The 14007-nt window shown below is 53.3% G+C and overlaps 6 protein-coding genes across 6 annotated transcripts; 2 read left to right on the forward strand and 4 right to left on the reverse strand.

Moving 5' to 3' along the window:
- Positions 1-172: 172 nt before the first annotated feature.
- Positions 173-1246, reverse strand: J4E83_007733 (uncharacterized protein; the record flags this gene model as incomplete). Its single annotated transcript, XM_049334633.1, has 1 exon — positions 173-1246. The coding sequence occupies one exon, from the start codon at positions 1244-1246 to the stop codon at positions 173-175; it is 1074 nt and encodes a 357-aa protein (XP_049186122.1).
- Positions 1247-1580: 334 nt separating this feature from the next.
- TCA8 (Succinate--CoA ligase [ADP-forming] subunit alpha, mitochondrial) lies at positions 1581-2881 on the reverse strand (the record flags this gene model as incomplete). Its single annotated transcript, XM_049334634.1, has 7 exons — positions 1581-2081; positions 2134-2216; positions 2266-2291; positions 2340-2402; positions 2456-2582; positions 2642-2670; positions 2724-2881. The coding sequence occupies 7 exons, from the start codon at positions 2879-2881 to the stop codon at positions 1581-1583; spliced, it is 987 nt and encodes a 328-aa protein (XP_049186123.1).
- A 620-nt stretch (positions 2882-3501) lies between these two features.
- On the reverse strand, positions 3502-4654 carry J4E83_007735 (uncharacterized protein; the record flags this gene model as incomplete). The annotated part of the gene is made up of 3 exons (XM_049334635.1): positions 3502-3625; positions 3675-4364; positions 4416-4654. The coding sequence occupies 3 exons, from the start codon at positions 4652-4654 to the stop codon at positions 3502-3504; spliced, it is 1053 nt and encodes a 350-aa protein (XP_049186124.1).
- Positions 4655-5149: 495 nt separating this feature from the next.
- Positions 5150-7880, forward strand: J4E83_007736 (uncharacterized protein; the record flags this gene model as incomplete). The annotated part of the gene is made up of 3 exons (XM_049334636.1): positions 5150-5587; positions 5635-6003; positions 6054-7880. The coding sequence occupies 3 exons, from the start codon at positions 5150-5152 to the stop codon at positions 7878-7880; spliced, it is 2634 nt and encodes an 877-aa protein (XP_049186125.1).
- Positions 7881-8455: 575 nt separating this feature from the next.
- J4E83_007737 (uncharacterized protein) lies at positions 8456-9142 on the forward strand (the record flags this gene model as incomplete). The annotated part of the gene is made up of 3 exons (XM_049334637.1): positions 8456-8475; positions 8531-8691; positions 8748-9142. The coding sequence occupies 3 exons, from the start codon at positions 8456-8458 to the stop codon at positions 9140-9142; spliced, it is 576 nt and encodes a 191-aa protein (XP_049186126.1).
- Positions 9143-9872: 730 nt separating this feature from the next.
- Positions 9873-12016, reverse strand: J4E83_007738 (uncharacterized protein; the record flags this gene model as incomplete). Its single annotated transcript, XM_049334638.1, has 6 exons — positions 9873-9965; positions 10020-10558; positions 10613-10698; positions 10751-11393; positions 11443-11914; positions 11963-12016. The coding sequence occupies 6 exons, from the start codon at positions 12014-12016 to the stop codon at positions 9873-9875; spliced, it is 1887 nt and encodes a 628-aa protein (XP_049186127.1).
- Positions 12017-14007: the final 1991 nt, after the last annotated feature.

Here is a 14007-nt window from a genome sequence, read left to right on the forward strand (position 1 = left end):
TCGGCGCGGTATGGGTCGGCGTACCTGGTTCTTTCATGTGTAGATAGGAAGGACCTCATGGCCTTGGGTATTGTTCCTAAGCTCAATGACCACTTTACGCTTCGCCCGCAAGCATGCGCTTGCTCCGTATCGGAGGTATTGCTCAACCGTGAGCGTCTCCGCCATCTCCAGCTCACTCGTCATCTTCCTCCTCATCTTCGTCCAACGCCCTCTTCATCGCCTCTTTCTGACTCGGCAGCCGCCCGCCCCTGCCCACCTTGGCCTGCCTCGCCATCTCCTTCTCCTCATCGCTATCCGCCACGAGCGGGATCTTCTCAAACACAAACATGCGCGCTGCTCTATCCTCACCCTTCCACCCCGTCTCCATCGCCCCCAGCGTCCTCACATGATGATACCCCGGATACTGGCTCCAATCAAACTGCCAGCTCTCCACCACCTTCAACCCCGCATGGCGCGCCAGATCCCTGATATTCCACAGCGTGTACGGCTCGCCTTCGAACAACGTGACGATAATCCGGCCGCCCATGCGGAGGAAAGGGCGGATGGGTTGCTGGGGCGGGCTGCCTTTCTTGTTATCGTCCTGGTTCCGCAGGATTTGTAGCCGCCGTTTGGGATTCGAGGTGTCAAGGCAGGATTTGAAGAAGGATACCAAGAGGGCTTGGTTGGCGCGCACTTGTCGATTTACGTCGGTGGATAGACCGCCTGTGTGCGGGAACATGAAGGCGATTGTGTCCCAGCCTTCTTCGTCGTTGTCATCGTCGTCGTCGCGGTTACACCGTAGGTGTTTGTAGCTGGATAGTTTTGTTGCGTCGATGTCGTGGTGGAGGGGGACGGGTGGTGTTAGGGAGGAGAGTTCGGTTTGGATTTCTCTAAAGGAAGGGTATTTGCTGTGGACATCTTCTTCGTCGTCGTAGCTCGTTGCCGTTACGTTTGCGCAGCCGTGTTCTATGGCGAGGGAGCGCGTGAAGCTGAAGTCGCCTTCGCCGACGAGGAGTATGTGGTCGTACTCGCCGAAGGGAATTTTTTGCTTCTTCTTTGGTGGTTGGGCGTGGGCGGGCGTCGTTGCAGGTGTGGATGCTGCTGCTGCGTTTGGTGCGCTCATCTTCTGCTTCTTGTTTGCTGGAGTTTTTGCCGTGGGTTTGGAGTCGGCCGCTGCTTTCGCGTTCTTCTTGTGGAACGCGAAGATCTTCTTCTCACCTTCTCGCTTGAGCTCGCGACGGGCGCGCTTGGTCTTTGTTTTCGACATGCTGTTGCTGTGTTTGCGATTGCAGAGTGCAGTCAATTGGATGCGGCTCGGAGGTTTGCGGGGAACTCGACGAAAATGATTAGTTTGGGTCACGCCCAAGCAGGGTTCAGGATCTGCATGTGAAAAGAGGGCTGCATGCACGTCAGCACGATATCTGCACATTACTCAGTAGAACCTTTATAGCAAGCCAAACCATGATTAGAGAGGATACGGTCTGAAGATGCACACACGATGGATTGCTCTTATGACTAAAATGTACAATGGACCTAATGCAGCAGCCGCAATATGCAAGCCGGCACGTTCAAGCAGTTCAATGAAACATCGTTATGACTGCTTATATCAAGTCGCGCTTGACGAACTGGTCGTAGAGAGTTGATCCTAGCTTGGCGGGGGAGCGCTCAACAGTGACACCAGCGGCCTCAAGCGCGGTGATCTTGGAGTTGGCATCACCCTTTCCACCGCTAACAATGGCACCAGCGTGACCCATTCTCCTGCCTGGCGGTGCAGAGATACCAGCGATGAAGCTGACAACGGGCTTGTTGGCAGTGTTGTACTCCTTCAAGAAGTCTGCGGCATCCTCCTCGGCGGAACCACCAATCTCACCAATCATGATGATACCGTCAGTCTCCTCGTCCTTCAGGAAGACATTCAGGCAGTCGATGAAGTTGGTTCCGGAGAAGGGGTCGCCGCCGATACCGACAACGAGTGACTGGCCAAGGCCGGCTTGGGTGGTCTGGTTGACGGCTTCGTATGTGAGGGTTCCGGAACGAGAAACAATACCGACGCGGCCGCGCTTGTGGATGAAGCCTGGCATGATACCAATCTTGCATTGACCCTATTCAAGTCAACGTCACATCCCGACTGGAAGAGGTAGGCAAAGAACGTACGGGAGCGATGATACCGGGGCAGTTGGGACCAACCATGCGAGACTTGTTCTGTGTCTTGAGCATGTCTGTGATGCGGACCATGTCTGCGTCAATCAGTATATGTGCCTCGTTGACCATGTCTGTAGTTCATACCGTGTTGCGGGATACCCTCAGTAATACTGTCGGTTGTAAGTTTCCAAGTATCCGAGTTTGATGTGTACACCTACGTCACAATCAGAGGAACCTCGGCGTTGATAGCCTCCTCGATACTGGCAGCAGCGACTGGCGGGCTACAAGTCTGTTAGATCGCATGGTCTGTATGCGGCTGTGGGGTATGGCGTACGGAACGAAGATGGCAGTAGCGGAAGCCTGAGTCTCCTTCATGGCCTCTGCTACGTTCTTGAAGACGGGCAGTCCAAGGTGCTCGGTGCCCGCCTTCTTGGGGTTTGTGCCTCCAACAACCTTTGTGCCTGTCGCCCTGTCAGTCCTCCCCCTCACAGGATTATATCAGCGGGTCCGTTGCGCATACCGTATTCAATGGCTTGTTGTGCGTGGAAGCTGGTCCTGCATTAGCCCCTCTTCCAACCACGCGCTCTTGCAGTCGCACTCACGTTCCCTGCTTTCCCGTGAAGCCCTGGAACAGGACCTTGGTGTCGCCGTTGATGCGAAGGTTCTTAATCGTCTCGGCGTACTGCGAGGAAGCGGTCGCATACTGCCTGGTAGCGGCCTTTGAGAGCGCAGAGCGCATGGGTTGCCGGATTGCCTGCATCGTGACGGGTATGGTGGTCACGGAAGCAACTCTGGGGTTTTTGGAGGGTATCGCGGGTCGGTTTAGTGGTGGTTAGCGGTCTGAGCGAAGCTGCGACATGGCGGGAGTTCTTCGGGGGAGCTTGGCCAACCTAAAATCTCGTGCCAGGGTCCGTCCGCGCCCGACAACTTCACGAAAATAACTCGTCTATCGAGGGCACATCCCGATAGGTTGCGGTCTCATGTCGAGATGAAGAGGCCGAACATTTACATATACGGTGATTCTGCTTGGTCTGCGTATCCCAATACTGTGCTTCTGAACATGGTGTTGCTCGCGATGTATGTTTTCAAGCCGCGGTCCTCAACATTCAACCATGTTGCAGTGCATGTTTCGCAATAGTAAGACATTCGCGGCGGGCATACATGATGGTTAGACAGAGTCTTATTTTGTGCTTCATCTTGCTCAATCTACAACTGTCCATCTTGTTCTCATTTTTCGTTGCGCGGTTTACCAGGGTCTTTCTTCGACTCGACAGAATCAAAATGCGGGATGGATACATGCGATAGATGCAATGTATCGTAAGACGTATATAATTCTTACATGTTCTACACAGTTTATACACAATAGTCGGAGATCTACAGTTAGTCGTTGAGCTTGCCGTAGAATGGGATTCCAATGGATTGGAGGAGTAGACGTGCGTCCTTGTTGTTGGTGGCATCGGTTTGGATGGTGATGTGGCAACCGGGAATCATCTTGGGTGGGTATCTGAACTGTGTCAGTCGGAGCGCAGATTAATAGAGGACAGCCGACTCACGCATCATAGTTGACCTCAATTTCCGGGAAGAGGGCAAGTTGGTCTGGGGTGAGACCAAAGCTCATGTTACCGTGTCCGTCCCCAGACGAACCTGGTACGCCTTTCCACTCCTTGATCCTTGGCAACACCACATCGATGAGTTTTGTCAGAAAGTGCTCCGCATCTTCCCGCTCCATATTGGCCGTCACCGAGACATATCTGCCCGCACGCAAGCCCCACCCAACGACATTGTGTCTCGCCTTGTGCGACACGGCTCGTACATTGCTGATGGCCTGCAGGATCATACCTGCGACGTGCAGATTCCCGCTGTTCTCTTGCGCTTCTGGCACCATGGAGTGGACTGTGACGCCTGTGATCTTGGGTATGTTGCGGAAAGTGCGGGGCTCTTGAAGCAGCCGGAGCACCTCACCCTTACCTCGTGGAGGCCTGAGGGGGCGGTTCTTGAAGTACGGGGAGTCGCCAGTCCATTCTCGTAGTCTTTGCTCCGTCTTGGGAGCGCGGTAACCGGGAGGGTAGTGCTGATATGTGAGGGTGAGGAGATCGGACGCGATCTTGCTCTGGTAGGTTTGCTCGAGACGGGACAGGCTGAAGGGTCCAGGCTGGAAGAGTCGCGAAGAGGGATCCGACTCGGGAGGTGGCTGGTGGGGGTGCAGAGGGCCGCGGTAGTATTTGGGGGATCGGTACTGGTATCTGGTATGTATGAGCCTGTGTGTCTGCTGGTGCATGCTTCAGCGGCCGTACCTGCTTGGCGGCAGCTGCTTGTTTCCTCTCCTCCGCAGCCGACTCCGCGCTACGGGGTCGTAGTTCTTTGCCAGTTCCTGCGATGGCGGCGGGACCTCGAATGATGATGCGTCTTCAATTTCTCGGACTGCTTCGGACGAGGCATTGCGGCGGCATAGGGGGACAGCCGCGCGGATGGCGGGTCTGGTGCTGTTGCAGAAGGCCGTGGCCGTGCGGAATGGCAGCTCGCGCAGTGCCATGGGTGTGTGGTGCGGCGTCGTCGTGGGTACGGGCCTCACAGCATGCGACAGCGTCTCCAACGGACTTTTCCTCGGAATACGCTATACGCGAGACGCGAGGGCGGCAGGGATGGGCGGTTCTGGGGTCCGCAGCTAGCCAATAGGGCTACCCCACTCGTCCGCACCTGCCACTGCTCCAGGTCGGACGTCAGCTCGCGACAATGCGGCTGATCGGCATCGGGGACATGCTGTGCTCGTATCTTTCTTTTTGTGTCTTGCGTTGAGGTCACTGTCTGTTGGCCGCTCCTTTGACCGCGCGTCACCATTGCGCTTTCACCGACAAACTCCCATCGGCCGCCAGCCAGCCCCCAAACACCCTCTCGCTTCCCCACCGACCACCGGGCGCAGGGCTCGTCTGCACCTTCCTCCACCACCGAACCCAAGCTCGCTGCCTGCCCCGCTACCCACCGCCGCGTTCCCTTCACTGAATGGGTCTCGCCTTCACCGTCCACCACCATGAACGGCATGTCACGCTTTCTCAGCCGGCGCGACAAGCATCATGAGAAGCGCGCGTCCAAGCACGCCCATACCAAAGTACGCCTGAGCTCTTTCGCTTCTGTCAACTCTCTCAGTCCTTTGCTATGCTCTGCCGCCGTTGCGCTGCCGGAAGACGCGCCCAGCTGCCAGCGGCGCTTGTCTGCCGGCATCGAGACGCTGTACCACAAGCTCCCATTTGTACTGCGAACATCGGTAGAGGATAGTCTTCTATTTCTACACCAGAAGCTACCATGCCGTGCTTCTTCTCTTACACCCAACGCCGATCCACCTTCAACATCGCATTCTTCTGACTATGTGTCTCTACAGTCCAAATCCACCAATGCTTCGCCCGACCTCTACAGAATATTCACGAGCGAAGGTCCCAGACCGCCAGCGAACAATGAGTCCGAGAAGAAGGTACGCGAGGGAACAAGGCTGCATGCAACCTGGCTAACCGGCTGCAGGTCAAGATGCTCCTTTCACGCCTACAAGGCGCCGGCATAACCAGCATGGGAGAGGAACAGGCCGAACATGCCCTCGCCTGGCATCCCAACGATATCGACAAAGCCTACGATCTTCTGGTGCTCGCCAACGAATCGCTCGAAGGCGAGCTGAAGGACTTCAATCCTGATGTAACCATGATGGGCGCCATAAACCGGAACATGGTGACGTGCTACCTGGACGCGCTGCTGTTTGCCATGTTCGCGCGTCTCGACAGCTTTGAGGCCATGTTGTACGACAACTTTGAGGATGAGCCAAGGAAGAAATTGGCGGCTGTCTTGCGCTTATGGGTCAATCTCTTGAGGAGTGGTCAACTCATCAAGGTCGATTTGGTACAACCTACCTGGTCATCCAACTCCTCCGTGGCTAACGCAAATCGTAGACAAAGCACCTCCAGGATTCGCTTGCCAAGTGCGGATGGGAAGATGCTGCACAGGTCCGTCAACAAGACGCTTCGGAGGCTTTCACTTTTATCACTGGTGCGCTCGAGCTGCCACTACTCACCCTCAAGATGGACATCTACCACACCGGACGTGAAGACAAGGAAGATGACCACAAGTTCGTCAACGAACGGCTGCTCGAAGTCGCCATTCCAGAACAAGAGGGCGATCACATTGTCACATTGGAAGACTGTTTGGAAACCTATTTCAACAACAGAATCGAGGTCAAGCGATACCTGCAACGGCAAAATACGATAGCATCCATCAAGTCCAAAGACGAAGAATTCGTAGACAAGGATCCTGAGAAGAATGAGACAATACATATAGAGACGATGGAGATGGAGGGCTCGATGACCCCTCTCGTCTCTACGCCTATGACTTACGAGCCAAGCACACCACTAACTCCAACGCGACCAAACCTGCAAGGCCGCCGTCGCGCTGATAGTATCTTCAGCCAGCGATATACACGTCAGTCACAGGAAACGAGCAAGTTTGATGAGAAGAAGCATGTCGAAGACATGCTGGACAACAGCTCTAGCGGCCGACCACGATCAGCTTCTCTACTTAAGAAGGAGATTCTCATGCCGGCTTGGCAGTTTTTCAGTCTCATCCCCTGGTATACCGACAATGTACCAAAGACCGATGCTCAAGTCGCTGCGCATTTCTCGGTGAAGCGTCCGGTTCTCGGCATATGCCTGAAGAGATACACGATGACGCCGCACGGCGCTCCAAAGCGTCTGAATACATATATCGACATTCCGCTTGATATCGGTTTACCTCACTTCATATCTGATGATCGGATGAAAGAAGAAGGTCCGCTGTTTGGCAATTTCAAACTTGTCCTCCAGTCTGTCGTCTGTCATCGGGGCGTATCAGTCGACTCTGGCCACTATATTGCGCTTGTCCGTGCCAACGCTCGCGAACGACCTGGCACCGCGCAATCAGATTCGGAGGAAGAGCTGGAAAAGTGGATACGCTTTGACGATCTCTCGCCGCAACGGGTGACTGAAGTTGACATTAAGACAGCCTTGCGAGAAGAGTCACCGTATCTGCTCTTTTACCAAGTGCAGCCTATTGATGAAGAGCTCGCTTCCCGGGGAGATCCGCCCACATATGCAGAAGCGCAATCAGGAGTTCCGTCCGTCGACCCTTCACGAGAAACGCTGGCTTCCCTGCCCTCTACAACAGCCGCAGATGCCGAGGCCGGTGTAGAGAACGACAACTTCAACACCAAAGATCCGCATACTGAATCCAATTCTACAGACGAGCCAGCTAGTCGAACCAGCATGTCCAGTAATCGGCGCAGCAGCACCGCGATCGAGGATGGCGAAGGCAGCCTACGTGGCCGAACTGAACCGCAAACACCAGATGATCAGAAGAGCAGCTTCTTGTCCGTATCCCGGCGCGGCTCTCGAATATGGTTGTCTGGGAACAACAGAAGTCGACCAGGTAGTCCAAGCGGCGAGACTCGTTTGTCTCTTACGTTATCGAGGCTAACGGGACGCGGTAGCAAGGACAAGCTGGTTACGACTGAAGCAGCCCCCAGCGACGAGCCTCACATTGTGATTGAAAAAGTGAAGAGCGTAGAGAACGATCAACAGGGCCACTCTCCAGCCAAAGAGAAGAAAGAAGCAGGTCTGTCGGGCAGCAAGAGCAAGAAGGAGAAGAAAGACAGACGGAGGAGCAAGAGTAGGGAACCTGGTACAGTCCTAGACAAAGGGAAGAATAAGGACAAGAACAGGCCGGATCGCGAATGTCTGGTGATGTGAGGAAGACAGGATTTGGGTATGTGGGAGAAATTCCCCTCTGTTTGTTCGTTGGTTGTTTGCATTGCATATCGCCGCGACACCATTTCGCGATTGGGTGTCTGCGAAGCCGGCGAGGGAGTTTTGAATCATTAGCGCGGCGTCATTGGAACATGCAGAGTATGGCTTGATATTGGATTTGTTATGGCATATGCATGTTGGGGACTATAGATGATACCCTGCATCAGAACGATCAGAAGGCGCGAATGGCCTTCTCAATCTTCCATCATAGACCTGTGCACCTTCTATACTCGTGACGCGCACCAAGACTTCTGAGTCGTTCTCGCCCTATGTGTCTAGAGAAGGCATTAGATAAGACTAGAAGGGTGAATGCCTGTTGGGGCTAGCCAGCGGCGGGCAACAACCTGGCCTCTTGGGTCGCGCTAATCATGACCCTCGCCCACCACAAAAGTCGCCCGCTTGTCTTTACCCTCTCACCCACGTTTCGCGCAACCACATCTCTACCCCCAGCTTCTTGTCAAACGATCGCGAAAGCGACCTTCAATTCTTCACCCGAACAATCCGCTTCCAACGTCACAATGGCCATCAGCCCGCAAATGTACGCCGGATCCACTGCGCCCGGTGTTGAAGACAGTTTGCTAACTCGACTGTAGTTCCAACCTGGTCATCATCCTGGGATTTATGCAAATCTCCAAGAAGATACCTTTCGACGACCCGACTGTCCTCAACGGCGTGCGCGCGCTCTACATCGTCTCCAACTTGATCATCGCGGGTATCTACCTCTACGTGCAGGCGCAGATCAACAAGAAGAATGGTGCGTGCAAAGAAAGCCCAGGGTAGACCGACACAGCGACTAACAACACACCACAGACATGACTGTCGTCAAATACGTCGAGCCGGCCCCGATGGGCTCAGGCGAAGAACCGAAATTCGTCGCTACCACCGTCAAAGCCTACGACCTGCAGAAGCTGCGCGAGCTCTTCAAGGCCCAGCTAATGGGTGTCGGCATGATGGGCGTGATGCACCTTTACTTCAAGTACACCAACCCGCTCCTCATCCAGTCCATCATCCCCCTCAAGGGCGCGTTCGAAGGCAACCTCGTCAAGGTCCACCTCTTCGGCCAGCCGGCAACCGGTGACCTCGCTAGGCCGTGGAAGGCGGCTGGTGGCATGATGGGCGCCATGAGCGGCGGCGAGATCAAGACGGATAAGAAGAGCATTGAGGCTGCTGAGCGTGCGGGCCGTGGCGGTGTCAAGGACGAGTAGATGGGCTGGCGTGCCGTTTCTACGGGGTTCCCAGGCATATGGTGTGCATGGGAGCTGTCTTTCTTGAAAGAGCTTGTTCGGTTCGCTCGCACTTTACGTACGAACTTGGTTGAGCGACTATGCGCTTGCTAATTGTATAACATGGACGTCTGATGCTTTTGCCATTCGCCAACTTAATTCCACGGCTTGTACAAACACACTGCATGCGGCTTGTTTTTACGTGTCCATGTAATTGGATGCTTTCTTGATGTTCGACTCCTACAGCTAATGTTACCACAAAGACCCGCTCCTCTATGTTCGATCTATGAAACGCCTGACCCTAATAACCCTTGAGCTCTATGCCAACACGCACATATCCGTCCGTTCTAGCCATCGTCCAGGGCGGACCTCCAGCAAACGCCATACTAAACACAACACATGAACAGCAAGAGTGGTGGATTAGGTCTCCTTAGCCCATGTCCGACTCGCGTCGAAAACCGAGACAGCGCTAAAAGGGTTACTGGTTCGCTTGAGAACAGCGGCATCGTCCATGGGAGTGTAGAGAACCATATGATGCGTCGGTGGCAGATATTATTGAGAGTAGAGTGATTGGCGAAGATGATAAGTGGTTGTTCGTCGTCTGCTCTTACCTAGGGAAGAGCCCCTCGTAGACGTAATGATCGCGCTGCGGTACCGGTCCTTTGGGTTGGAGTTGTGAATGAAGTTATTCGTGCGACTTGGTGCGTTGCCTTCATATTCCCCCACTCCACTGAGGAAAGTAGCCATCTTGCAACGGCATGGCTGCAGGTTCATTTTCGTAGTTAAAAGGGTCGCCCCAGAAACCCTTGTTTTGTTAGCCAAATGACCCTGTCTACCTGATCATGTCATGGTCACTTACGAAATCAAAGTCGGGAATTACATCCGTGCTAGCTTGTACGTCGCCTACGATGTTGTTGATGTTGTTGAGATTGATGTCGTCCCAGCAAGGCGCATTGTCTTGCATGGACTGCATGGACTGTAGCAAGTCGGGTTGAGTTTGCATGGGTTCTGGTTGAGATGGCCCTGGCATGTTTTGTTGGTTATAAGCTGCAGACGGGTTTTGGTAGGCGTAGCTTGGGATGCCTTGCATTGCCGGATATACGCCCGTGTTGCTGTTGGGTGCGTTGTTGTTCAGCGGCATGGGAATGGAAGGCACGATGGGTTGGCTGACGTAGGTAGTCGATGGCTGCGGCGGCCCTCTTGGCGAGAGATTGTGTTCTGAGACGGCCTTGTCGATCATGTTTTTGACTGCTTGCCATGCTTTGGCGCTGTTGTTCTCGCGGAGGATACGAGACATCTGGAGGGCTCTTAGAGCGCGTTGGCGGTCAGGTGCGTTGAAGAGGGGGTTGCGGAGTTCTGATAGGATATGCATGATGGCTTGGAAAGACGCGATTCCTCCTTTGAAAGTTAGCTCTTGTGTCTCACTGGGTAGGTATTGTCGGGGTTACGGACCAATGTGCCATTGGAAGCGAGCAGCATCGACATCGGCTGCCGCTCCGTTTAGTGTTTCGACGCAGTTTACTGACTTCTCGAAGATCCTAGCATTGTCAGCCATTGTTGTTTCTCATTAGGGCCCTGACTGGAACGTACGATCGGCGGATCTCGTCCGAAAAGACTACATCGCGGTAAGCACGCGGCATCCGAAGCCAAAACAGTAAGTAGGCACGCCACTCCAACAGTGAAGCCAGTCCCAGCGTCAGCCTCTCCATTGGCACCTCCGGGTTAAGGTTATGCAGATATTTTCGCTGGTTCTCTTCGTGAACTTCGTCGAGCATCACTTTGATCTGCTCATAAAGATCTCTGAGTTCTTGTGCTGGATCAGGGCGAGATGTTCCATGGAGTCCTGAGTCTAGCATGCGGCGTTCAAGGCGGTAAGTGCTTTGAACTATACGCCGTAGAGCTCGCATGCCGTTGAACCGGACAAGTTGGAACGTCATAGTAGTAAACTTCGGTTCGTCATACGGGGCCGGACCGGGACTTGCACCATCTACAAGGTCCTCATCGTTGATGTTTCGTGGAAATAGCGTCGTGTAGAAGTCTTCGGTGATGCTCGGTTCCTGCCCTTTGCATTCTGCTGCCCGGAACTCCAAATGCCCTAGTTGATGCCACATACGCCGACGTAGCTCAATAGTCAGAGCGTCCATGGAGCCGGTCGGGAATAACGATGGATCTCGATGCAGGCCTTGATTCAAAGCGATGCGAAATGCGATGCCTATCAGAACCCACGCTTTTCCTGCTATATGTGTGAGCGTTGCAGAACCATGAACATCTAATACACTTACCCATATCCTCTTCTCTGGTAATGCAGGTCAACCATAAAACAAATCCCTGGAATATCTCCAGATTCGATGTTGTGAGATAGTTTTCACGAGCCAGAGAGATCTCAACACCCAGCTGAAATCGATCGAGGAGCGATTCCTTTGTCTCGCCAAACTTGTTGTGTACTACCTTTGGAGGCAGAGAGTTGATCGCAGAGAAGTAGATGGCATAGGCCATAGGATGTGCTTCGTCGTTGTAGGTGGAAAATTTGCGCACCACTGTTGGCCTATGGGTAATTCTCACCATAGGATCTACATTTGCGAAATAGACGTCCAGCAGCGTGTCACGGTGCTCTTTTGTGCTCGGTAGCAGATTTTCTAGATTTGATCCGGCTCCTGCGCGACCGAGGGAAAGTAGGTCAACCAGACTGCTCTGCGGCACTTCCTTCCTCTCTTCGTCGGTCTTGTCACCAAGCAAGGCCTTGATGTCTTGTATCTAAAGCTCAATCAGTATTGTTCAGTTTTCCTAGAAACAGAAAAATACAATAAGAATGAATGTAGCTTTCGCTTGGTGTAACTCGGAGCAATGTTCTGTCATGTCGAAAAGCGGCACTCACCTCATCGGCCAGTAATGCAAAATGCAGAGAAGAGACAAACTGAGACTGCCCATCATTCAGTAAGAGGGTCCCGTCGCCACCATCAGAAGCGATTCCTCCTCCATGGGAAGTCTGACTATTCGACGATGGGGTCAGCGCCTCCACTTCTTTCCTGTCTAATTCAACACTGGACCGTACGGATGCCGTGGATTTCGCCCCCTGTCCCGCAACAGCTTTCTCTAGAAGATATTCGAGTCTGTCTAACCGGGCTTGCACGTCACTGCCTTTCCCGGTCTTTCCAGTGGTCCCAGCCGTGGGTTTCGAAATCCTTCCAGTAGTAGTGGATGCCGGTATTTGATCTGTCCAGGTACACACATGACTTCCTCGCATGCAAGAACCGCAAACTGGATGAACGTGATCACATTTGACTTTCCTGCGCCGACATGTCAAACAAGAGGAGATGACGCGATGTCGTCCTCCGCTGGGTTTGCTTGCTGAGCCCGGCGAATTAGACGATATGCCGACTTTCGATTCAACCATGCTCGGGGACGGTTTGCGATAGTCTGCATGAGAGTCTTGAAGTTTTCGACAGGGTGGATCGGCCCCCGGGGAGGAATTGGTTCCGTCGCGCCTTGGTGTTCGTTGCGATTCTCGCCCCGCTAGCTGACGGGCCGCCGTTACCCGTTTGGGCCTTAGCGACGATCAACAATCTTCCTCCGAGAACTATCCGACCAATGCTTTCCAAGGTTAACAGCAGCAGACACCTCGGTACATGCATGGAAGTTTCATATGCCACTCCCGTTGACGGCCTAGACGTGCTCCGAGGTCTCCAGCTTCGGATGTGGACCCTGTGTCGTCATAGTATCACATGCTAACGTCCTGTCACAGTGATAACTGCTTCCAGCTACAAAATCTGACGGTCAGAAATAAGCACACTGACCGGAAGGAATCATTTGCGGTATTCGATTCATTCAGTTGATAGGTACCAGAACGGCGTCGGTCAGTTGTTGTGACTGGCCGTGCTTTTCGACTGCCCTGCACTATCCAAGTTACATCGCGATTCCGAAAGCGCAAGCTTGATTCGTGACCTCGGAGGTCCTAATTCCTAGTTCACGTCCCCCTTCCGCTTCGTCGACACTTACCATAGATCTACCGGCTACAGTTCTATATACTCAGATGCATTGGGTGCACGGAAAAAATTAGAGACTGGGATCCACAAAAATGTGCTTATCACAGGCAGCACAGAGGCGCTTATCGTCCACAGTTCAATGAGAACCAGCGGGATGCTGACTTGCACGGGAATGGAGGCATCTCCGGACCTCCTGACTGGATTTACATGCTCCATAAGAGTGAGAGGGTAATTTGGAACGAAAACCGACAGTGAGGATAGCAACGTCTCAGTCTTCTCGGACCAGGTCAAATTTGGAAAAACCGCCCCATCCGATACTTGCAGTCAGCCTTGGAGGCATACCCCAGGTTCACCCTTCCCAGCCCCATTTCTATATAAGATTATTGGATGTAAATAGACAGCTGCGTCGTGTGATCGTATAACTGCTCTCAGGCAATGTTGTTCAGTTCTATTCGTATCTCACATTATATTAGAATTTTCGCCCCTATGTGGCATCGTATCTGTTACACACCCAGCGCTTTTACGCAACCATATAATAAGATATGCTTTTACCAACTGAACCCATGCAATGCGAACACCTTCAATAGATGCTGGACATTTATATAGCTCTTTACATCTACGGGATTTTCGTTCAAAGATCAAGATCAAGGTCAACAGCAGGCAGACAATCTTGAGCCCATTCAGACTACTCACAGTGTCATGTCGAGACACATCGAGTGCGATAACCTACCGGAACCTTGTGGTGGAGACGGTCTCCCTGTGGTCGGATCAGGTCTGCACGCCGTGGAGCACGAAGATGAAGGGAAGGAAGCCTGGATTTATCAACATGTCGTTACGGGAAACCCCACGCTCAAAGAGAACCAG

Source organism: Alternaria metachromatica (assembly GCF_023757995.1).
Source record: "Alternaria metachromatica strain BMP 0045 chromosome Unknown scaffold_20, whole genome shotgun sequence".
In the NCBI taxonomy this organism is placed as follows: Eukaryota; Fungi; Ascomycota; class Dothideomycetes; order Pleosporales; family Pleosporaceae; genus Alternaria; species Alternaria metachromatica.